This window comes from Anopheles ziemanni, chromosome 3, assembly GCF_943734765.1.
Source record: "Anopheles ziemanni chromosome 3, idAnoZiCoDA_A2_x.2, whole genome shotgun sequence".
NCBI classification, from domain to species: domain Eukaryota; kingdom Metazoa; phylum Arthropoda; class Insecta; order Diptera; family Culicidae; genus Anopheles; species Anopheles ziemanni.
In genome coordinates, this window is record NC_080706.1 from 50,895,951 (window position 1) to 50,918,025 (window position 22,075).

Consider the following 22,075-nt stretch of genomic DNA (forward strand, 5'->3'; position numbering starts at 1 on the left):
CGAGGTTCGTTGATAGCTGTCAACCTGTCAGAGTGGACTTGAGTGCTCGGAACTGTCGCGATCGGTCCGCTCTGGCGGAACAATCCATCCGGGAGGAAGTGAAACGCTTCGGTGACTTCGTCGTTGCACACTGTGAGGCTTACCAAGTCTAAGTCACCCTTTGTCGGGCCGTTTCCTGGAAGTCCTCGGTCGCAGGATGTGTCGGCTCGTAGTGTTATGCATAATTTTTTGCGTGGTCGAGTAAACACAACCACTTCACCGCTTGTACCTTGTGCCTTCATTACATCGAAACCTCCCGGTGGTACACATCATAGAGCGGGTATTCGAACGTGTGGCTCCTCGCGACAAGTTTACGGTCCATTGCACAATCGTGCGTCGACTCCCATCGATCGAGATCGATCTCCCCCGTCGGAGCGGTTGGCAGATCTCAGGGGGTGTTGGGTGCTGACCATGGCATCAACAGTGATCCCCGTCGCAGCCGTCGTCGTCTCTCGGCACATGCCGGGTAACGGGTCTATTAACGTACACACGATTAGTCGTTTCTCATAAGCGTCACTACCGGCGGAGTAACGGCCGCCATTTGCACAACGACTTATTGCCCCTTGGAGGTGGGCGGGAAGGTGGCGGTGGGTCATAAATAGATCGTAATACTGGAACCTCACGCGGTTCATAAATTCCCGCCGAAACGATCAGATGAAGCGAGCGGGCTCAACTCTTCTTTCACCATCCGGCCTCCAGCGTGACGTAAAATACGCAAAGGTATACCAAACCATCGGAGAAGGTGTCCACTACCGCTCGGTTCTGCGCAACGCGATCAAGTTCCAGTGACCTCCGGCTGCACCTCTTAGTGTGGATGGATGGGTGGAAGAACCGAGGGGAGAGGTTGCCCTATGCTGGAACAAAGGAAAGAATGTCATTACCATTCTGGTGATATCGAATCCGCCGTGAAGTTTACGGAACTTAATTCGCCTCTTGGTTCTAGCTGTGATTCGTGCCACATTGCGCAGGTCCAAATGAGGGTCAGACATCTGAACTAAAAGCGAACGGAAAGCTCGGACGAGCGTCGGCTTCTGTTCCGAAAAACCTTGCCACCTTCTGCCACCAATAACTGTTTTGAGGATCATTTTCATCGCATCGAAACTTGTTCTGTTCGTAAACTTGTTACCCCGGCTGTGATCCGTGGGTCCGACCGACGCCAGACATTCCCAAACCGAGGCGGGTGACGTACCGATGTAGACCTTCAGCAGCGAACGGGGGAAACAATAAAAAGTTTACATTGGTGGCCCATGATGAAATCCGACAGAACCGGACAGGCCGTAGCCGTAGCTGCATGATGGGGGAAGGTTGCGGGGGACTCGACAAGCGTAGCCTAGAGATGAAGAATTATGCAACTGGAGCTAGCCTGGCCTGTACCAGGCGGCGCTACGCCATCCAAGTACCCTCCGGTGTAACTCCAACTCCAACGGAGGCGGAGAGACAGAAAGGGAGAGGGACAGTCTGGAGATTCTACGACGATCACGATCGCGTCGGCATACTCCTGCAGGCAGAACCGGCAGTCCCGGGAACGTAACGCAACCGACGCGTCACGGTATGCTGTAACCTGTCAAAGTGTCAACTAACTCCACAGTTTCGATCACGATTAGAACGACGACAACCACACGGTCGATGATGATGATGCCGATGATGTCGACGATGGGGTGATGTTGATGATACGGAAATGGGACGAAACAAAAAGGATCATAGACACGATGGAAGCGAATTGCGGAATGCCAGTACCCGACGCACTAATGGGAGAGGAGATCTTTCCAATATAATGGCACGAGTTCCATAATTCGATCAAATTGATCCCCTCCTCCCACAAAACACTGGGCCTTCCGCCCCGAACCCCTTCTCGGCCTTTGGGTCTCTGTGTCAGTGAGTCACAGGCTCAGGGGTGGGGGCCCAAATGGAAGGCTGCCGGCAAAGATGTGACGAGCAATGTGTCGTAACGCCTGATGGCGATGATGATGCCAATTTTTTGCCTCTTCGGCTACCCCGCTTTGCGATTTTGGATTTCGCTTGGTAATGTCTAGTGGCGAAGTGTTTTTGATGGTAGAATTTATTTCCCACTTCATTGGCGTTTAATCACTTGTTTTGTTTTTTTTTCTTGCCCGGCGTTACGTAAGTTACGTCGTATCACTGTGGGCTGTTTGCTTTGAGGTAGTGGATTTATTTCCCCGCTTGCTCGCGATTGCTGACACGGCGTTCACTTGCACACGTGTACAAAACGTTTTTCTTTCTCTCTTGTTTTTGGTAATTGCTTGGTTTTCGAACCTTTTGCAAAAGGTCTCCCTTTTGAAACCTTCCAAATGCGGCCCGACTTATTTTGCCTGCAGGTGTATTATCGTAGGTCTCTTGCTAAAGTGCCTTTACATACATTACATTGTGCAAGATACTATCCTATCTCGATAACTGTTTGGCTTGTAGTTTATGATTCATGTGGAGTAAAAAAAAAAAACGCTACTAGCGCTCAATATTTTGCACGCTTCAAATCAGTTCATAATTACGAACGGCGTGATGTAAACCCAGCGCAAGAAAACCACAGTGCCCATTCTTGGTTGGCCTCGTTCGTGCTAGAATCTCGTACGCAAATTAGGCTGTTCCCCGCAAAAACCGAACCGGGTCAATGCTGGCTCCGGTGTGGCCGAATAAATATAAAGGCAGTCGAATTTAAACCACACCGCGCATACACCGTTCGAGCGAGTTTCTCAACACTTTAGTCGGTTCAGAATGAACGGTACGGTTATAGGTTAACTAGCTTGGCGGAAGGTGTTACCATTTTTCACCCAATTCTTACCCCAGGGTACGTGCCTGTCGTGGCTTGTATTTTTCTTCACGCCAACGGCAAAGATCCCGCTGGTGCATGCCCACTTTTGGATCAGATAATGAGTGTTAGACTGGCCGAGAGGCGGGCGTGAACGAGTGGTGGTCGGTTCCTATGCTCTTACCAGCCCGGCTAGACGTAGGTAGACCGAGCACGAGCACACAGCGAGGCTGTACGTCAGACCTCAGGAGCTCCATTGGAAGCCGATGTTTTCCTCTTCCTCTCGCCCACTTGAGTCCAGTTTTTCTTCCATACCAGCACGCCACAGCGAGAAGGAGGGATTAGGGGCATCGATTGTTGACGATCGATTGTGCTTCGGATAGCCGGTGGTCGGTGGTGGCCAGTTTGTCTACCGGTGGCGGGAGCCTGTTTGTGGGACTTTCGCTTTCACGCGCCACCTGATCGACAACCGGTCGGTTGACCTGCTCGAGCTGCAAACGGGAAGGAAAACTCTTCTGCTCGGGATCACTTCCGGACGATCGGGTCACCGGGTGTTTTCTGCGAACAAAACGGCGCGCTGCGAAAAGAAAGTCGTCGAAATCTTGTCCCCGCGATAAAGTTACTCAGTGGAGAGGATGCAAAAAAAATATGTCGCGACTTACAATGATTCGTAACGTCAATCCGGAGCTGCTGCTCGTAAATCCAGTCCCAGACGACGACTGCGCTTGTTGAGCGAGTTTATGCTCTTGTTTTCGAATCGATTGTGTTCGCAACCCCACCCCAAGTGGAGCCCGGCTTCTCCCCGCCCCGTCCGGGGAGGGGTAATCCGCAAATCGTTTTTCACACACATGGCCAACGCCACATGATTGACGAAAACCCCCTCCCACTCGTGGTGGAGAGTGGGGTTTGGGTGGGTTGTGGAAGTGTGGAGTTTATGTCATCGCGGCACGCAACACGCAGGTGCAGAAGACGCTAAACCAAACCCCCGAAAACCGGGCGAAACCGGGAAAATGGTTACCGACAAAACTCGTCCTCCTAAAACTCGAACAATTGCCGAATTACGATACATCCTCCTTTTGCACCCCCCCTTGGGAGGGGGCGGGATCGCGGAACAATCCCACCCCAACAGAGATGCAAATGAAAGCAAAAGTTTCCGTCCAAACCCTCCGCACTGGAAACGGGCAACGAGAGGGGGAAAAAACAAAAGGCCACTAATAAGTGAGTGAAAGAAAAGGGAAGTTAAAACCCCACAAACGCACATCCCTTTGCGATTGTGTGGAATGTCTTAACAACGCTCCGATACTTGGCTCTTCCCTTTCGGAGCGCCCGGTCCATCCCCGAGGCGGCTTCCTGTTGCGCGTGCTCGAGTTTTGTTGCGTGGTTTATTGGGCCAGGTCGGGAGAGGGGAAGCGTGTGGCTGGCATTCGACAGCATATTAATCATACGTTGCTTAATGGGCTTTCGATCGGGCCGACGCGAGCGGTGGAAGCCAGAGAGCGTACAATAAAATCCACATCGGTGCGCAGCTACCCCGATTTTCCACGGGAATGAAAAGCGCCACGCTCGATGCTGTGCAGGCTTTTTTGATCATTTATTTTTCAGCCTGATCGATCATTCGATCGTACGATCGCAATCGGTTAACGAGCTGTGGTCGCCTCGCTTTGTTGAAGCGAGATGTATAAACGGGGTTGTTTAATTAAATGAATTTCAACATAATGACACCCATCGGACGTCGCTTCCTTACACAAGATCGAAGCTCGAAGCTCGTTTTTTTATTATCTTTAACGATCGTGCTTAGTTAACTGCTACGAAATAAATTGCTTAATTAGTTCAAACTGGTCATTTTTCATTCGATTAATCGGACCCGGTGGAGATTTTGTTGAATAATCGGCTTGATGCTGCACGTTGTTTGTTCTGACGGGAAAAACACGTCGGTGTAGCTTCTTTCAACAGAAAATGGAGTGTTCCAATTATATATTTTCTGTGATGAAAAGTTTTTATTTCTTTGTTAGCATGAAACCACTTCAGTACGAAAAAACCCGATTTAAAAACGTAGTTTTAAGAGATCGATCGTCACTTTTGCGTGCATTTTTCCATCCTCACCATTTTCCGAACGCCAGTTGTTCATCGTTTCACTTTTCACCCTCTTTTGCAGTTCACCGTCTTCTTCGCTTTCGTCCTGGCCGTGGCCACCGTCGCCGGCCAGCGGTTCGGCTTCCCACAGACCAGCCAGTTCGGGCTGGCCTCGCTGACCGGAGACTTCGGCGGACCGACCGCCTTCGGGGGCCAGGATTTGTCAGGTACTTTGAACGCTGGTGTCAGGGACCCAAGACAGAACCGAGGTGAGTGGTAGATCGTATGTGTGCGTGTTTGTATTTTTACTGATCGGTATTTGGGAAGACGGAACGAATGGGAGGCCAACAGAAAACTATCCGAGGGCAATGAAAATAAATCCTAGCGCTGAAATTCGAACGCGACCCGTTGCCGCCGCCTCCAAGAAAGGTTTGAGATTGCGCACGCTTTCCGCCAGCCGGAGCGTGATTTACGAATGTCCGCACCGCGACGAGGTGTTGATGTGGAGCACTTTGTAGTTGGAAAATAATGATAGTAATCGGTACGCCGTGCAAAACATCCCCCAGGGAAGGGGGCGAGTGAGATCTTGCAAAAAAAAAACAGCAAGAATCTTGAAGGAAAAATAAAAAATATCACCCGTCCCTCTGGATCGATGTTGGCACGAGAGAAGGTAGCCTTAGTGTGTGACCTTTAGTAAGGGCACGGGATATTTTACTGTAGAGACGGTATTGCTAATGTAGTTTTTGGATTATTTCTCCCCACCCCCACACGTGTGCTTCCCCACTGAACCAGTTTTGAATTCCCCGTCTAAAAACCGTTTCTTTTACGGATCGAATGTAAGGGTGATTTTGTTAGACCGTTCCACTCTGGGAATGGTGCAGGTTAAGTGACGGCGTATGCAAAAAAATAAACAACGAAATTATTGGGCTTCACTGCAGTTGATCGTTGTTGTGAACGGCACCGTAGAAGGCGCTAAGTATGGGTTTACCGTTACGGTAGTTGACATTTAAGGGTAGTCGAAGTATCATGATTTTATCTTCGTATTCCCCCTTCCTTGATACCCGGATTGCTGGTGGAGAGCGAGTTGAAGGATTTATTTAGTTTAATTTAGATGGTTATAGAGTTAGTTGTGTCGTTCTGCCGGAAATCGGGTACTTCCCGGACCCACTTAACCGATCGTCTGGGATCGACTAATACCATGCATGCATTTGCTGATTTTGTGTTCTTCCTCGTTTTCAAATCCAACACTTCCATAGGACCAGTTGTGTTCCCGCCGGCCCCCGCTGATGCTCCCGTCGAATCGAGCGGAGTGATCGTCGGTGCTTCCGGATACGGTTTCGTGCCACCGAATACGCCCCAGAGTAAGACCGAATAATTTTGCCGTCAATCCTACCGTTGTACAGCTGACATAACTACAAACTACCACTTACTACCGCTACCGCTTTACTACTACCTATACTACTACAACTACTTCCGCTAACATCCGGCAATCTAACATGAGTTCCAATTCCTGTTATCAACCTTGGTACCGCTCGATGGCTACCCAAAGATCGTTAACATGCTAACCTGAAATTCGCTGGTATCAGAATGTGCCGTCCACCCTGACACTTCCCAGGCACTGGGAATTGCAGTGACCCGCAAAGTCTAATATTGGCTCAACGCAAGCGAAACCGTGGGATGCGAGATAACGCGTCCTAGGTGGGAGGGGTCGTGAGAACCCTCGGCAGAACCGACCATACACGCGAGCTGGTGGCCTATGCCAACGCTAGGTTCGATCAATCTAACCCCTAATGAGCCAAAACGTTTCACCAGAGCCCCACTAACGAACTAATCTGCATGCAGATGGAGGCTGAACCCGTCGCGAACCGACACCAAATCACTAAAACCCAACACTAAACGAACGCATTTGTACACAGCGAGGTGCAACGTGCACGTGTGAGAAGACTTCTTGTAAATATGCCGCTAATTATGGGAGCCCTCGTTGCCCCGCTGAGACCGCAGCGGCCCACTCTTCAAACTGCCATCACCACTAACCGCCGAGAATAGCGTGCTTTGCAGCGATAGTACCGATTGTCCTTCATCGCTTCTCTCTGCTAAACAGAACTAACCAGGTCACCCTTAAGCAGGGTCTTTAATCTGCACGTGTGCAAGTAATCCCATCCGCCCCATTGCGAAAAACCTAGATAGCGAACGTAAACCGCCGCCGACTGATCCGATGAACCTGTTCCTTCCGTCCTAGATTACTACTAAATAACGCCTCTAGGGTGTAAAGCAATGCAACCAACACCTCCAACCACCCAACCTATCTTCCAACATCCAAGAACTTCCTTCACGGTTCCTTCACTTCCTTCCTACAAACCGATCAACAAGCACCACCACCATCACCAACAACAACCGATGGGGAAATACTGCTTCTCTAATGCACCCAAGGAATAGGAAAAAGGCCCATCAACGATCAACTGAGGCAACCCTGCGCAAACCATCGACCAGGGCAGGGTTGCTCCAGAGAAAGAGGGAGATAGAGCGAGTTCTTTGGGCGGATGTAGTAGTTCCTAATGTGACTAATGGTCTAGCGCCACAAAAGGGTTAGGTTGTTCTAGGACGCACCAGATTGTAGCACCAGTAACTCACCGCTGTCTTTTTATTCTCTCCCTTTCCGGGTGAACATCCTATCCCATCCGATCCCACGCACACACCGGTCCGTTTCGTTTCCCATTGCAGATGTAAATGCGTTGTACCGAAATTTGCGATACTTCTAAGTCACAGGTTGAGCGTAGTGAGTGCACCTTTTACCGAAACCGATATCGGGAACAGATCCATTTTCCACCAGTCCAGATGCCAACGAACCAGGGGTAGCTTTAGCTAGACATTGTTAGATCAAAACCCACCCAGACTTCTGCCATCCAGTTGGGAGAGTACACAAAGAGAATGCAGTAGACGTGAGGCACATAGAGTAAACAAATCCACTTACACCGCAAAACAGGTGCACCGAAGTAGCACATGGCCACCGCGGTGGTCGCGGAGTAGTCATCGCCAAGAGTTCAACCAGTAGCAGGGTTAGAGTGTAGGATTGGCTTCTCCGACCGCGGACCGCGCGGTGTGCCCGGTCACAGGTCTTGTGGTTAGGAGAGTGGCTACCGCAAGGAAAGTAATTGAATTTGATGCCATATCAAATTTGTATATCGAACAACGCAAGGTCCACGAGCTGCGGGAGGTTAACTGCGTTGGATTGGTGTTTGAATTTCCTCTCTTTCTTTTGTGCTTTTTTGACTGCATTAAATTGCAGTGTATTAAGACGCTGCTACTCTCGTTTGTAGCTAGCTCAGTACCAGCAATGTTTGTCGAAAGCTCAAAACAAGAGTCAACAATCAAAATCATCCAAACACAACCGCCCGCAGCGATTGATAACGGTTTCTTCGCTAGTTTTATGATCCATTCTTGTCTTTAAATATTTAAATCCGTTAGTAGCGATCGGTTTCTTAAGATTTTCTTTTTGTCGAACGCTTCCTTCACGTACGGAAATATTTATTTGTGCATAGAGAAGAAGAGTAGCAAGTAGTAGAAGAAATTCAAATAGAAAGCGCTGCGCATCCGACCCAACAACTATTGTACAGAACAACCCAACAATCTTCCCGCCCTTGGAGAAGCAACAAGAGGAACACAACCACACAACTGGTTCAACATTTTGTACAAAGAGCGAACAACTCCAAGCACGCGGCGCCAGTTACTAAGCAACAACCATCTTGTAACATATTTAAACATCCTTTTTTTGTACAAACAATCCTTCGAATGTGTGTGTGTGTGTGTATGCGTGAGCCTAAATGTGTGCCTGTGATCATGTGCGAATGAGAACGATAGAGAGCGAAATCGAAACCTGAGAAGAGAATGATTATAAGATCGTTTACACATTCGATTTATCTCTGTTCGATATATGATAGCGATTAATTGGTAACTTAATAAATTATTGTATAAATGACAATTAACTTGAGGGGGTTTTGAGTTTGTTTGTTTTTAAATATGTAATCCTCGTTTTACAGTGTGCCTGAAATGTGTACATACCGGTGAGGCAAACGAAACGGGAGAGACTAATTTAGTTCTAAGTAACCCTATCGCATGGTCCCTTCTAATTTTGAATTCCTTTATTGAGTGTTACTTTTGCGGATTCTAGACGACAGTAGAAGTGAAGAAAAATCGCAAGCAATGCGGAAAAGGACAGTTGTTACTAATGGCAAAACCACATCTGGGCGCGGAGTCCGATGCCAGATGGATAGACTCACTCAGCGAACCTGTGTAAATATGAACTTGTGCTTTTTGGCGGAAGGCATAACCACCACCTTCCTGGACTGCGGTTCTTGGCGGAGCGTTGGCCGGCGTCGTCTCCGTGCTCGAAAACCTGCCCCGATTCCCGACCTGAGCTAAGACCGGAGCCGATTTTATGGTGGCGTAACCGAGCGCCTAGCAACAGCCCGTGAGCGGAACAGACCGCGCTTTTAGTGCACATTCTTGCCCGACCCGCCAAGGTCGTCTGTCGCATTTTTGCCACAAGTGTACTTGAGTGGGGGAGTGGTTTTTTTTAGTTTTGTCCGGCTCGAGCTTCGAGAGACTCGACACTGATCTGTTTTTACCTTCTTCTCCCGAACCGATGCTAGCAATCGGTTTATGGTTGCTTTTTCGTTTCCTTCCTTCTGTCGCAATGGTGGCGTAGGCACGGAGGGTCTGGGCGAGCTGATTGCTGTTTTTCCTCATTTTTGTGTGTATCCCCGCTCGGTTCCACCCACTTGCATCTGGGTAGGAAAGGTGCAACGGAGCGATCGGCACCTTGTAAGGTCTAAGCTTCCTCGTCCGATGTTAATCTCTGTCGCTTTGTGCAGACCACCATCACCACCTATAGCACGGTCGCGACACCATTTCACGCATACACTCTGTCCAGTTACTATAAGACCTCCTTGAGTTATGTGAATTTGAAAAAAAAATTAGAAAATGAGCTCACTCCCGATAAGTTTTTTGGTCAAAACTAGCTCAATTTACTCACTAAACTACAGAAATTTGTACAATATGTTACCCTTACAATACATCGATTGATAAAACGTCGAACGTCCATTAATCGATTGTTCAGTTGCTATTAGAGAAATATAGTCTGCTTTGAATAGCATTTTGTCTCCTTACCCTGAACTATTATTTGAGAGTATTAAATGTAAATAAGCTTTTAATCTGTTATATATTCTGAATAGTTGCGTTTTCTTTCAGTCTGAAGTTATTTAAAATATCAAGTTTTTATTTACTATAGTTTTTATGGTTCTTGCGTGATCCAATTCACAAAACAATTAAACATAACTTTGTTTTCATTTACCCAAAGGAAGACAATATTTTTCGCATCCCTGCATAATCTGCGCAAAATGCTAAATTTATGCATTCTTCAACACCATTTATAATTTTTTTGAACTTGAATTTGCACGTTTTATGTTCACGCAATATTTTTGTCAGGTAATTACGTCAAATTTCTGTATTTTATTTGTATTTGTAAATTTATTAGTTTTTGATCATGTCAGAGCGAGCAAATTTTTCTATATATTCATTAAAACTCGTGAAAATGAAGCTGGTCTTAAAGCAACTGGACAGAGTGTAGTGATCGTGCAGAGGATCATGCTCGTGGTGCACTACGGCGGACAACGGGTTGCGGCTTGCGATCGATTGTTGCTGCACCACTGCAGCCAAGTCGATTGACTTTTAGTGTCACCCCGACTGCAAAGTGACGTTAATAACCGATCCTCTCGGCTCCACTCGGCTCGCGGAACTCACCAAGCGACGAACCCAACCGTGCCGCGCAAAAGCCCATTGGTATGCTGATTGATTGTGCCCGCGTTGTGTAATAGCGACCTCCCGCACCAATGCTGACCACATGCTGACATTGTGGGATTGCGGCACCATGCGGCAGGTGGCGAAACACTATTGTACATAGTACTATTTGTTCGCGAGCCGGTGCGAACGCTAACCCGAACGACTTGAACTTGTACAGCGCGACACGGGTAGAACGCCTACTTACATCACACACTTTCGCTCACTCGCGCTAACCGACCCATTGACCAACTGACTGACCTCGTTTGCAGAATTCAGGAAAAAGACACCACCGTACCGGTACCCGCCACCATCCTGGAAGCTCCCGGTAGCCGGATCCGGTACCACCGGAACGCCGCAACGTCCCAAGAAGCCCGGCGGTTTCGTTAATCTGACGCCGACCATCCCGGCCACCATCGGCATCCCCATCGGGTACCGGAAGCCGACACCTTCGAAGTGGTTCCTGCGCTATAAAGGACACAGTTCACCGGCCTTGCTGAAACCACCGGGGCTTCCTCCACCGGTGGGTGGCGCAGGGATATCAGGACTCGGCGCCGGAAGTCCGTATGTGAACCGGCTGAAACCAGCCACCTTTGGACCGAGACACTGACCAGACGGACGATTGGAAGAGAGCAAGAGAGCGTACGGAGTTGAGAGATTTTTGTACATACGAAAGAAAGAAAGGAGGGAAGCGGGAGTCTTGCGCGGGATATCTTGCAAAACGATCGCCATTTTACCACATAGGAGTATGAGTAAGATTGTAGGACTTAACGAACCAATGAACGAAGTATTTTTCTTTTTTGTTCATTGACTTGTACCAATGAATTTGTACAAAATATACAGAACATTATCGTATAAATAGTAATAGTAAAGTGATTCGTTCCGAGTTTTTCTTTTAAGTAAAATAGGTTAAAGGACCTGGCGTCACGGACCCATGTCGATGAAAGAATTTGCATTAAAATCTAGCGAAGTTTAGCGGTAGATACAGTAAACAAAAAGGCTGTTTATCTAAAACCCCCAGTCCGGTTAAAAGATTCAAGCTGTATCAAACTTTGCGTAGCTTGTGCTCAAATGTTGTCCCAATAAATTCCCGCATTAATCATGCGTTTTCCATCCCATAGCCTTCGCAGATAGGATTTTAATGAAAGCGTAGTTCTTTATTGGCATTGATCCTTGAGCATGGTATATTTTTTAAATCCGGTTGCTTATCCACCCGGATAGATTCGGCTCGTCCAAGCATAATCAAACTGAATTTTCTTTCTTTTAGCCGCATTTGTGACTTACGAGTTACGAGGTATGTTTTGGTAAGACTAGGTATAAAGGCCCGGTTAAACGGGCCCATGTTGATGAAAGAATTGGCATCAGAATCTAGTAAAATTGTGGAAAATTCAGTAAGTCAAAGCCTCAGCCCAGTTAGAAGTTTGAACCTGTATCAAACTGTGAGAGGCTAATCCAAATCCCGGCTCAATGGCTGCCTTATGATATGCTCATGGCTGAATGGTAATGAAACATTTATCGGGCTAAACAGAAGAATGGTTGATCACTGAAGACTTTACCTGAGGGATGTATTTTACATTGCCCGGATACAATAATTTCCTGACTATCAACGCGAAATTCAGTCAAAGAAAAAAACAGGGCCAATACCCGTTATTTGCCACGATTATAATACAGCATAATCATCCCGGTTGGGAGACCATTGTCTCAATAGGAAGTTTTGATGCATGGCTTATGGCTTAGTCTATTAGGTGCTTGGTCTAAGAAACGTGTTGTAAAACGGCTAAAATTTCGTCACCCTGCCATTTCAATGAAGTATGAGACCTCCTTCTTTCAACGAAGGATATGTTTTCGATTCCTTCTGATTTCGCCCATGTTCTAAATGCGGTATGAGTAAGATAATCTGTAGGCCATCGCATATTTTAAATACCGTGCCTAATTTGGTTTGAAAAAAAATGTAGGTACAGTCATTTCAAAGAAAAATGTTGTCAACTTTAAAATCACGTGAGAAATATGATGTTCTGCTGTGATTTACTGAATCCCGTTGTTAATGAAATGTTACTTACCAAGCCATAGGGAGTGTATAGTTGCCCCCCTGTTCCATAAAAAACCCAACTTAATTTTAAAATTCTATTTGCTCCAAAATGCCTACCAAATACCTTCTTTCTTTCGTTCGTTCGTGTGAAGTTCCAGGCCAGGTTTCATGACTGGATCTGCGCAATTGTGCTCTTTTCAACGTTTCAATTTAAAAACCGTTTAAATTAGTGTTCGGTGAATTTCCATACAAAGTTGAGGTTTTGCATCCTTTTAAGTGCATCACTTTGTTAAAGTAAGGACATCACCCTGAAAATATCACACTTATCAATCATTTCAAACACTCCTTTTTGCGAGTGTTCTTTTGATGAATTTTTCAATCAAAGTATCCTTTCGTTTTACTCAAACGTGCTGATTGCCATGGCGATCAAATTACAGAGAAACGTAGACATTTGGCTCTGTAGGCAGACAGCCGTAGACTCTGTAAGTTAACGCTTCAGGTTCCACAAAATTGGATGTGGATTGTTTAGGAAATTTTATAATTGTGTTTATTAGAGGCACGTGTGTGTGGTTTTTGTTTGAGCCGGCCCAATAACTTTTACTTCAGGAACTGACATTCAGTGAGAAGTTTTTTTCTGATTGTGTTGTGATTGTTTCGGTGATAGTGTTTTGTGTCGAAAACTGTGTCATATGTGCTTGTTTTTACGTTGTTTTTACCTTTTGGTATTGAAGCCTTTTCGAAGAATTGTTGAAGACAGTATTAGAAAATCCCCAGTAAAAGTGATTCGAGCGAGCTGAGAAGCTTGCCCGTGCGTATCGAACACGGATTTGGTGCATTTTTGGAACCATGTTGAACGATGCATTATCAATCCAATGTTTCCTTGATGTGTCTAATCAATCGAATTCTTAGTGCATAATTTAAGACCGTTTCGAAAAACCGGGTTTCCTTTTTTCCAATCGAGTTGGTCTCCCCAGGATAGCTGTGGTTGCTATAGCGATCCTTCCATTTTCCCCGAGGAAGCTGATTGCTATGGCGATCAATGCAATGCAGTAGGATGAGCGTTTCGAGAATTTTGATGATGAGATGTTGCAACGGTTTTAGTGCGTTACTTTATCCAAGTAGGAGCGTTACGTTAAGGATTTTTTATAATAAGATTGATGATTGCAAAGTAGCCCGTAATTGGATGAGCAGTACTGTATGGATAGAGAAATGGCGGCTTGTACCGTCTGAATCAACTTTCCGACGATAAGGGTTTTTTCACTAAGGTTGACGCTACAAAGATTAGATCAGAGAGATACTGAGAAAAAACAGCCCAATATACTCGCTCGAAGCAAATAAAAATCTGGGATTTGAAAATTTTAAACTTCTATGAAGGAAGATTTCGAAATTAACGAAGTGAACTAGACAGTATAGTTTAGTATAGTCTTTCCCTTGAAGGCGACATCGAGCGAATAGCTTAGGGTTTTTAGTTTGAAGGATGCTGTCTCAGCATGTCCGATTTAAAATAATGATACAAAATTGTTTTTAGAGTAAACCTATGTTACTTTTTGTTGTTCGATCTCTTAATATCTTCTGCTACATTTCGAGGAGGATATTATCAATTCAATAAGCTAAAAAAGCCTAGGAACGAACTTTTGTTCATACAATTCCCATTAGTTTCAGCACAGATTGTTTAACGGGGATTTTGGTTGCTTTTCTCCAGTCTTGTTGAAGTTTTTTTTCTCAATGTTTCCAATGTTCTCAGTGCCAAGTTCACCTACTCGTGTTGTTTGTGCAAAAGGAGTGTAGACTCCAACATTACGCCCAAGTCCCAAACTTTGGACTGGGCAGACATCATTGATAAAGTGAGACAAGAAAAGAGGGCTCCAAAGACTACCTTGAGTGACATCTGAAAGAAAACTGAAAGCAGCAGAACAGGCATCGTTCTTGTTGACGGCATCAGTATGCTGGGACAGGTAAGATGAAAACCTGGTGTATAAACTGGGAGTAAGCCCTTGTTTTGCGAGCTTGGTCAGTAGTAACGAATGACAAAACGGTCAAATACAGCTTTGAAATCAGTATATATGGGCTCAACTTGACCACCTCGATCAAGTTTCACCAATAAAACTTAGGCAAATGTTACTAAATTCGAGACAGTAGAGTGACCTAGCCTAAAACAATGTTGCTAGCATTAGTGACGGAAATACTGCTGCTGCAAAGATTTTTGAACAGCCGCATTGCATAGAGATGCCTCGCTAATCGCTAATATACACGCCCCTTTTTTAAGCTGCGGCATCATCCAGCTAGTTTTCCAAATTGTTGGAAAAATGGGCTGGCACAGCGAAAGATTGAAAATTTGGGAAAGTAAACGAACCAGGATATGATGGCTTTTGATTAAAACAGCAGTTGGGATACCATCTAAACAAGGGGAGTACGATTGGTGGAATCCTCATATCGCCAACGCATTTGATAATATGTTCCCACATTATTCCGATTCAATATAATGATGAAATTCATCGAATCCTTGCGTTCTATTACTTTTTATGGTTGCCATGCACTGTTCACTTCTTAAGTTTTATACATTGTCCAATATATTCTCGTGCACGTTTTTCATCAAGCCGTTAGTTCAAACCGGTTTTACTTCCAACGGTATTGGAACGGTTCAAATATTCGACATAAATATATGTGCTACCCATTGCATACCTTTAAGGCGCTAATTTGGAAAAATATGTCGACGATGCGATGCGTAGGGAGAAACATTTGGTATTAATTACAATTGTAATGTTTTAGGGAATTGTACGTATATTCATGCCGAAAATGTCTGTCTTCACATTTCCAACAAGATTATTTTGGAACTTTTTCTCAGGACTGAACTTCATATGGTGACGCGATACTGCGTTAACATTCCGCATTTCTTTGGATTCCATCATCGTCGTATCTTCGTTCATGATTATTTGGCGATAGCTCTCTTCTACAAGATTATCCAAAGGTAGATTAATCATACTTTCCAAAGATTCAACATTTTCAAGCTTCTGAATAAATTGAGTCCGTATACCAGTAGCACGCGGAGACTGAACTTGACACACGAAGTTTAGCACTTGAAATTTCCATGGATCAATTGCCTTTAAATAACCATAGTTTCGATAGTGCTATAATACTAGCCTCATTAATAACATTCCTTTGCAAATATGCAAGAGAGTGCAGTAAAATATCAAAAAAAGTTAAACCGGGGTTTTTAAGAGGGGCGTCAATTGCCCAATTCCCAATTTGTAAAGTGACATAAACAAGAAAAAAAAAGAACTTATAAAATATGTTTGCCCTTTATTCTTCAAATGAAATTTCAAGTCATTAAGTTTCCCAGATCCATCCTTTACTTTACTTCCGTTGTAATAATCTTACTCACGCTGCATCATCCAAACTTTAGCCATTTTTCGCAATGACTTCTTCGTACAGTACATACCAGCCGCCAAAGAAAGTACCACTATCCGGGTCGATATGAAAATCATGATTTCCTTAACCGGTTGATTCGATAACTTTGCCGCTATCAATTTGGTTTTTTAAATTCGGGATTTGCTTTTGTTGTCTAATACTCTTTTTATTTCTTCCACTTCAAATCTTCTTTAGATAAAATATGAATACGAAACACTAATCTACGAACCGGGTCACCTTATATGATATTATTTGTTGTAGCTTGCCTAAATCTTTTGACCAGCCACAACAGTTTGTATATTTATTTGTGAAATGACCAATAATGTTTTAATTCTCGTTATTCATTCTACATGAATATGACGCCTTACATGAACGTGTTGTTTCAAATAAAAACCAACCCCTACGAACGAACACACCCTGAATCATATCCTTCGATTTTATTAGCTTCATCTGTGTGAGAAAAGTTTGACGAACATCCTTTCCCAAATTTTACCCTACCAAGTTGTTCCCGGAACTCCCTCCTCACCCAAAGAACACTATGGTAACAATCGCTGGGAACCGGAACCGCTCGTTCAGGTCGTAAAATGGAGAGCGAAAACGTTAAAAAATAGATACGTGGTTGTTCCGGCAATGCGAAGACAATTGAATAATAATAATCATCTCCGAGGATCATAAAACCGTTCGCCGAAGCTGAAGCCCGGGGTTTTGTGATTATTGTGGGCTGTGCCTGGACGGTTCTGGGACGATACGGCACATTTGGCATTTCAAGCCTCGTAAGCCTTTTCAGTGGGGTGGTGCAGTGTGAGATTTTTTATGGCATTGTTTGGAGTGCACTAATTTTACGATCGTGTTTTTTCGCCTTCGAACATTTTCGTTATTACAAAGCAATGGGAAGGATGTCTGCAATCCATAAGATTATTGCTCGGTAGAAATATTGATTTCCATTGTTACAATCGAACCAGGACTTGTTAACCCAAGAATGTTTTAAATGTGAGTATTTAATCGCAGAAATTTAAGATGTAAGATTTTGATGTAATGGGTACATTTGAAAGTGACTATTTTTAGTTCAATTTTTAATCGACTATGAACCAATAATTACCGTATTTCAAATCTAGTTTCTTCAATCATGCAATAAATTTTCTTAATTCTGTAGTCGAAATATAGTCGAAAAACTATCAATAATAGAGAAAATGTTTAGGAATTAAAGCAAAATTGTGTAATCGATTTTTCTTCTTGATGAAATTCAATTCACTAGTTTTAAATAATGCCACGGTTCAAGAATCTTTGTATTTTTGTGATAGTGTGTAACGTTGGCATTAAAAACAGGACAATATTTTTATCGATGATAGAAAAATAAAAAAAAAACAATAGATAATTTAATGCTAAATTACATCAATTTAGTACTTTAAAAAAAATTCAATTACTTGTCAGATGACCTTACGACAATTGGCTTGAATTTTCTTCGTAATTTAGGGTGTCCAATACGTTTGATATATTGGTAGATGATTAAAAATTTTCTTTTCGTTTCACTGTTAAGGTGCCGTGGCACGGTGCGTGGCCAGAATCAGGCTTTCAAATGAATTTTGAACCTTTTTCTAGAAGTGAAAAAAATACCAATTCCAAACCAAATGTAATTCTGTGTTCGGGGTTCTGATGTTGTTCTGACTACAAAAGAAATATTACTCTTGATGGTACTTTAAACTGAAAGATGTTGACTTCTTTTGTTTTCGCCCGAAATTTAATTAAAAATTGTTCAGTTTTTAATGCAAACGTAAGTCGAACAGTTAATAATTGAAAAAAGGTTCACTTGAATAAAATTGTATCATCTCTTTTCCGAAGGAATCTAATGAGATAGTTTAAAAAATGCCATTCTACGATAATCTTAAGTTTACGTACATTCTCCAAATTTATGAATTTGAATAGAGAATGCAATCGGAGCTAATCAGCAGCACCTTGGCATGACGTGCTTTCGTTAGCGTGCTAATGGTGTAACATTTTCCACGATTTACCCCGCGTTAAACCAAACAACCAACCATTACCGTCTACCGAAGCGCTGGTTCAACGACTGTGGCATATTTCTTTGATCGTAATTTGGCTTAATTTCTACGACGTTTACGGTTCAATTACAGAAGGACCCGCGAGAGCAGCAATTTAACTAAGCAACAAAACGCAAAGCAAACGTCAGCGCTAATGTTCCTTTCGGTTAGAACTGGCCGGAGCGAGGAGCGTTGGTGCTTTTCCAACCAGGCAGGTGGTACGACAGATAGAGCGTTAAAAATTTTCGTGTGAAATTTACAAGCCATTTTATTATCCTTCGGTGTCGTTTCGCTCCAGGTAGGGGAAGCGAGTTTTCGTCGTTTTTCCGTCGAATTTCCCTCGGTGGGTGGAAAGCGAAAGCACACGGGCGTACCGGGGGTGGTCCCGAGAAGGGTATGAAAATTCACTCCAGCTCCGTGCAGCCGTTTCATCGCCGGATAATCCTTCGGTCCGGTTCACCTGTTGACTGTCGACTTTCACCAAACGGAGCGGAATGAACGAGCTGAGCCGACCCGGAGTGAACAACTTTCACCCATCTTCGAAGTGCTGCCGAAATCGAGCTGCACCGTGAACCATAGCAGATCGTGCCCTGGCACGGAGTGTCCTTTTTCTACGAAAACGCAGCACATCGCAGGGCTGTTGGCTTGAATCGAAAGTTGTCCGCGGTCGTTCTCGGTCGTTTGCAGTTCGTTCGACTCCTTTTCCACGGGTTCTTCGGTCACTTTGCCGTTCGTTTTGGCGTTTGGTCCCGTGGCGTTTGCGTCGGTGGATTATGTTTCCCTGGCATGCGATGCCTATCGGTCGGTGTTATCTGTGCTCATTTATTAGCGCTGATATGTTTATAATTGGATGGTTTGTTCTGGCGAACGACCAACGCTTCCCACGGCTGCCAAACGATCGATCGTGCGCATGGCGAGAAAGGTCCCACGAGGAGGGAGGGACCGAACGAGGGGGTTGCGCGAAATGGGGCACGAGATGTCGTTGAAAACAAGTTCATAAAACATTTGATTAAAGTTGATTTGTCCGTTCAACTGCGCCCGCTGTGTGGTCTCGTGTTTCTGTTCACACTTTATAGTTGTGACAGTTTGTTTTGAAACACGGTTCGGATTTATTAATGTTTTTATCTGCGATGAAATTGTGCTTCGCATGTGATATCTCGCTCCAATCAACAAGTGGTTTTATGATGTATCCAAAACCGTTACCAGTTGATACAGTCGAGACCAACTGTCGTGTTTGGCAGATGGGTTTTTATTGTGCAAATAGATACTGTCGATTACGATTCCGTCAACGAATCGATTCGTTGCATATTTGTATGCTAAATGAAACTTTTTCTTTTTCTTTCATTTTTGTTAATACAATGTTCTTTACTAGATAATTTAATGTGATTAATCTTTTCCTTTCACAAATTTTCATTATATTTATACAAGCGTTATGTAATGTACGTAATCTAAATTAGGTACTTTCCTGAACATAACGGAACAAGCATTTTCAATATACCAGGTGTATGAAAAATATAATAAATATCAACTCACTTTACAAATACCAAACAATATCAACAACATCATTCCCATCATTATCATAAACAAACATTTGTTAAAATGGTATGTGATGGTATTGAACGGGATCGAAGTGTTTTTCAGAAAATACTGATTTTGCGTCTTGATAAATATGTTATAATATTTTTTTATTAATGAACTGTTTGCTGACTGCTGTGAACTAAACCCAGTAGAAAAGAAGTTCGTTAAAAATTATTTATACTGTTCAATAAATAAAGATGACTGTGACTGTGACTGTGAAAGACTGTGTAATAAGTGACTAAAATGTCACCAGCTTAGAATCCTTGTGCTCCCACGGACAAGATAAATAACAGATTTTAACTTTTGTCATACAAACACACTTTGCAACTCAAACAACCACACTTTACAATACTGATAATGCGAGTTGCGACTGCATGTGAAAGCATTGCTAAATTGGTTGTTTATAAAAAACCTTTTTTCCATTTGAGTCGGTTCCTCCACGGCTAGAACGGTATGGGGCAGAAAAATAAAATCTCTTTCCTACCCCAGTTCTCTCAGCAGTAATCCCAGCTGTTGTAATGCATTAGTCCAGCAAATAATCCTTACCTTTATGAGTGCTCCATTTTGCTTCACTTCCAGTTGCTCCTTTTTTTAAGGGTTAGATTACTCTGCTTCCGTTCGCCGGCTGCGAGGAAGTCATTGAAATGAATGACCAGCTTGGTGCAACACGAACTCACTGCCGGAGGTCTGGTGCGATGACCCGCCCCGATGGGGGTTAGAACATTTTTGACTTAATGGCGTGATTTTATAAATTTTACGTGTCCGCTCGCCGTTTCTTAGGATCTGCCGTTTGGCGTTGCACGCGGACGGAGCGAACCTCGGCATGGCGGCAATTAATCGGATTATTTTCCCTCGCTTGCCTGGCGTCCGATAGGAATCGTTGACGCTACGGAATGGTGGCTTCTAATCCTTTCGTGTCGCCAATGGTGGCCACTTTTGGAGTCCTTGTGCCGGAGGGGAGCAACACCCGATACAGAATTGTGAGCGCAGCGTGCCCGGTAAGTGCTAGTTTTATGGATGTCGAGCAGTTGCCTGTAGCAATTAATTGACCCATTCGTCTACCCTCGGAATGGAGGAAGGATCTGTGTTACCGGCGTGCTGGAAGACCGCCTCGTGGCCTTAATTCCGTTCGAAACCGGGTGTACCTACCGTCTAGCCGGCGGTCCATTGTCATTCAAATGATGGTACAACCTGTCGACAATCGGTACGTGCTGACCGAGAAGGGCTGCCGGCGTACCAGTTTCTGCCCTCGGGGCCAATGGGGGTCGAAAATGGTTGGTCGAATTTTTCAACCTTTCGTCAAGGGTGTCCTGGATGTACTGTTCACCAGCACGACACAGCAGACCATCCATCGAACTGCCATTTACGTGGTACATTAGCAATCGATTTGTTCCCCTCGGACATGGTGCCTTATTTAAGCGTTCGAGCGGACATCGACTTCGTACGCATCTTACCCTAGGTTGGTCACTTTTACTGCTCGAGGTTTTGATATTCATACCGAGTCCTGCGATGGGCATTGGGAAAATAATATTCTACACAAATCCGGCAAATGCGTCTGTAATTTGACGAAAATTACACACATTTCCTTTTCAAAGACGCAATTTTCCGCCCCCCTTTGTAAAAGGAATACGAAGGAATAGAATTTGTTTACTAAAAAGCTGCTAAATAACGAGCCGGCCTTGTGATGCACGCTAGACTCGGGGTTGTTGATAGATTCTCAGGGGAGATGATGGTGAAGTCCAGTTTTCGATGAACCGACCGACCGAACCAGTCGATGGCACGCCCTTGAGTGACGATGATGGATGATGGAGGCTAGATGGATTGAATTGGCCTTTGGTTTTCCGATTTTTCTCGATGTATTTCCATGTTCGATGTTGGTCTGTGTTTTTTTATCCTAGTTTCCCTGTTTTTTGCGCCCTTCTTGATAAAGTGAACCAAAGTCACCCGAATTATGTATTCATGGTGTATTTTGGGATCACTTTTTGCTACGCCTCCGCTCGTCCGATACAATCCCCGTTAATCGTACACGATGTAGCGAAAGCATGAAAGGATTCGCACGAATTTGTATGCAGCGCGTGTCATTGATCTGCCAGCATTGGCGTAACATGCTCAGAAGAAAGGGCCCAGGGAAGGGCGACGGTAGGCTTGTTAGTAGAAGGTGAATAAAGATCTGTTAAAAAATGGAAATCCACCCTAGAGCATATGCCACTAGAGTGGGTGACCGTTGTTGTTACGTGGAAAGCGGGACGGGCTTTGGGAGGAACGAAACGGGCTCCGTGGAGTGAGGCTTTTAATGAATTGAATACATTAAAT

The 22,075-nt window shown here is 44.4% G+C and overlaps 1 protein-coding gene across 1 annotated transcript in view; it reads left to right on the top strand.

Moving 5' to 3' along the window:
• Positions 1-11,321, top strand: part of LOC131284951 (uncharacterized) — a 34,466-nt gene extending 23,145 nt beyond the window's left edge. Inside the window, exons 2-4 of the mRNA XM_058313808.1 lie at positions 4,924-5,145; positions 6,133-6,237; positions 10,984-11,321. Coding sequence (XP_058169791.1) covers positions 4,924-5,145; positions 6,133-6,237; positions 10,984-11,321 — 665 coding nt within the window. The remainder of the gene's footprint in view (positions 1-4,923; positions 5,146-6,132; positions 6,238-10,983) is intronic.
• Positions 11,322-22,075: the final 10,754 nt, after the last annotated feature.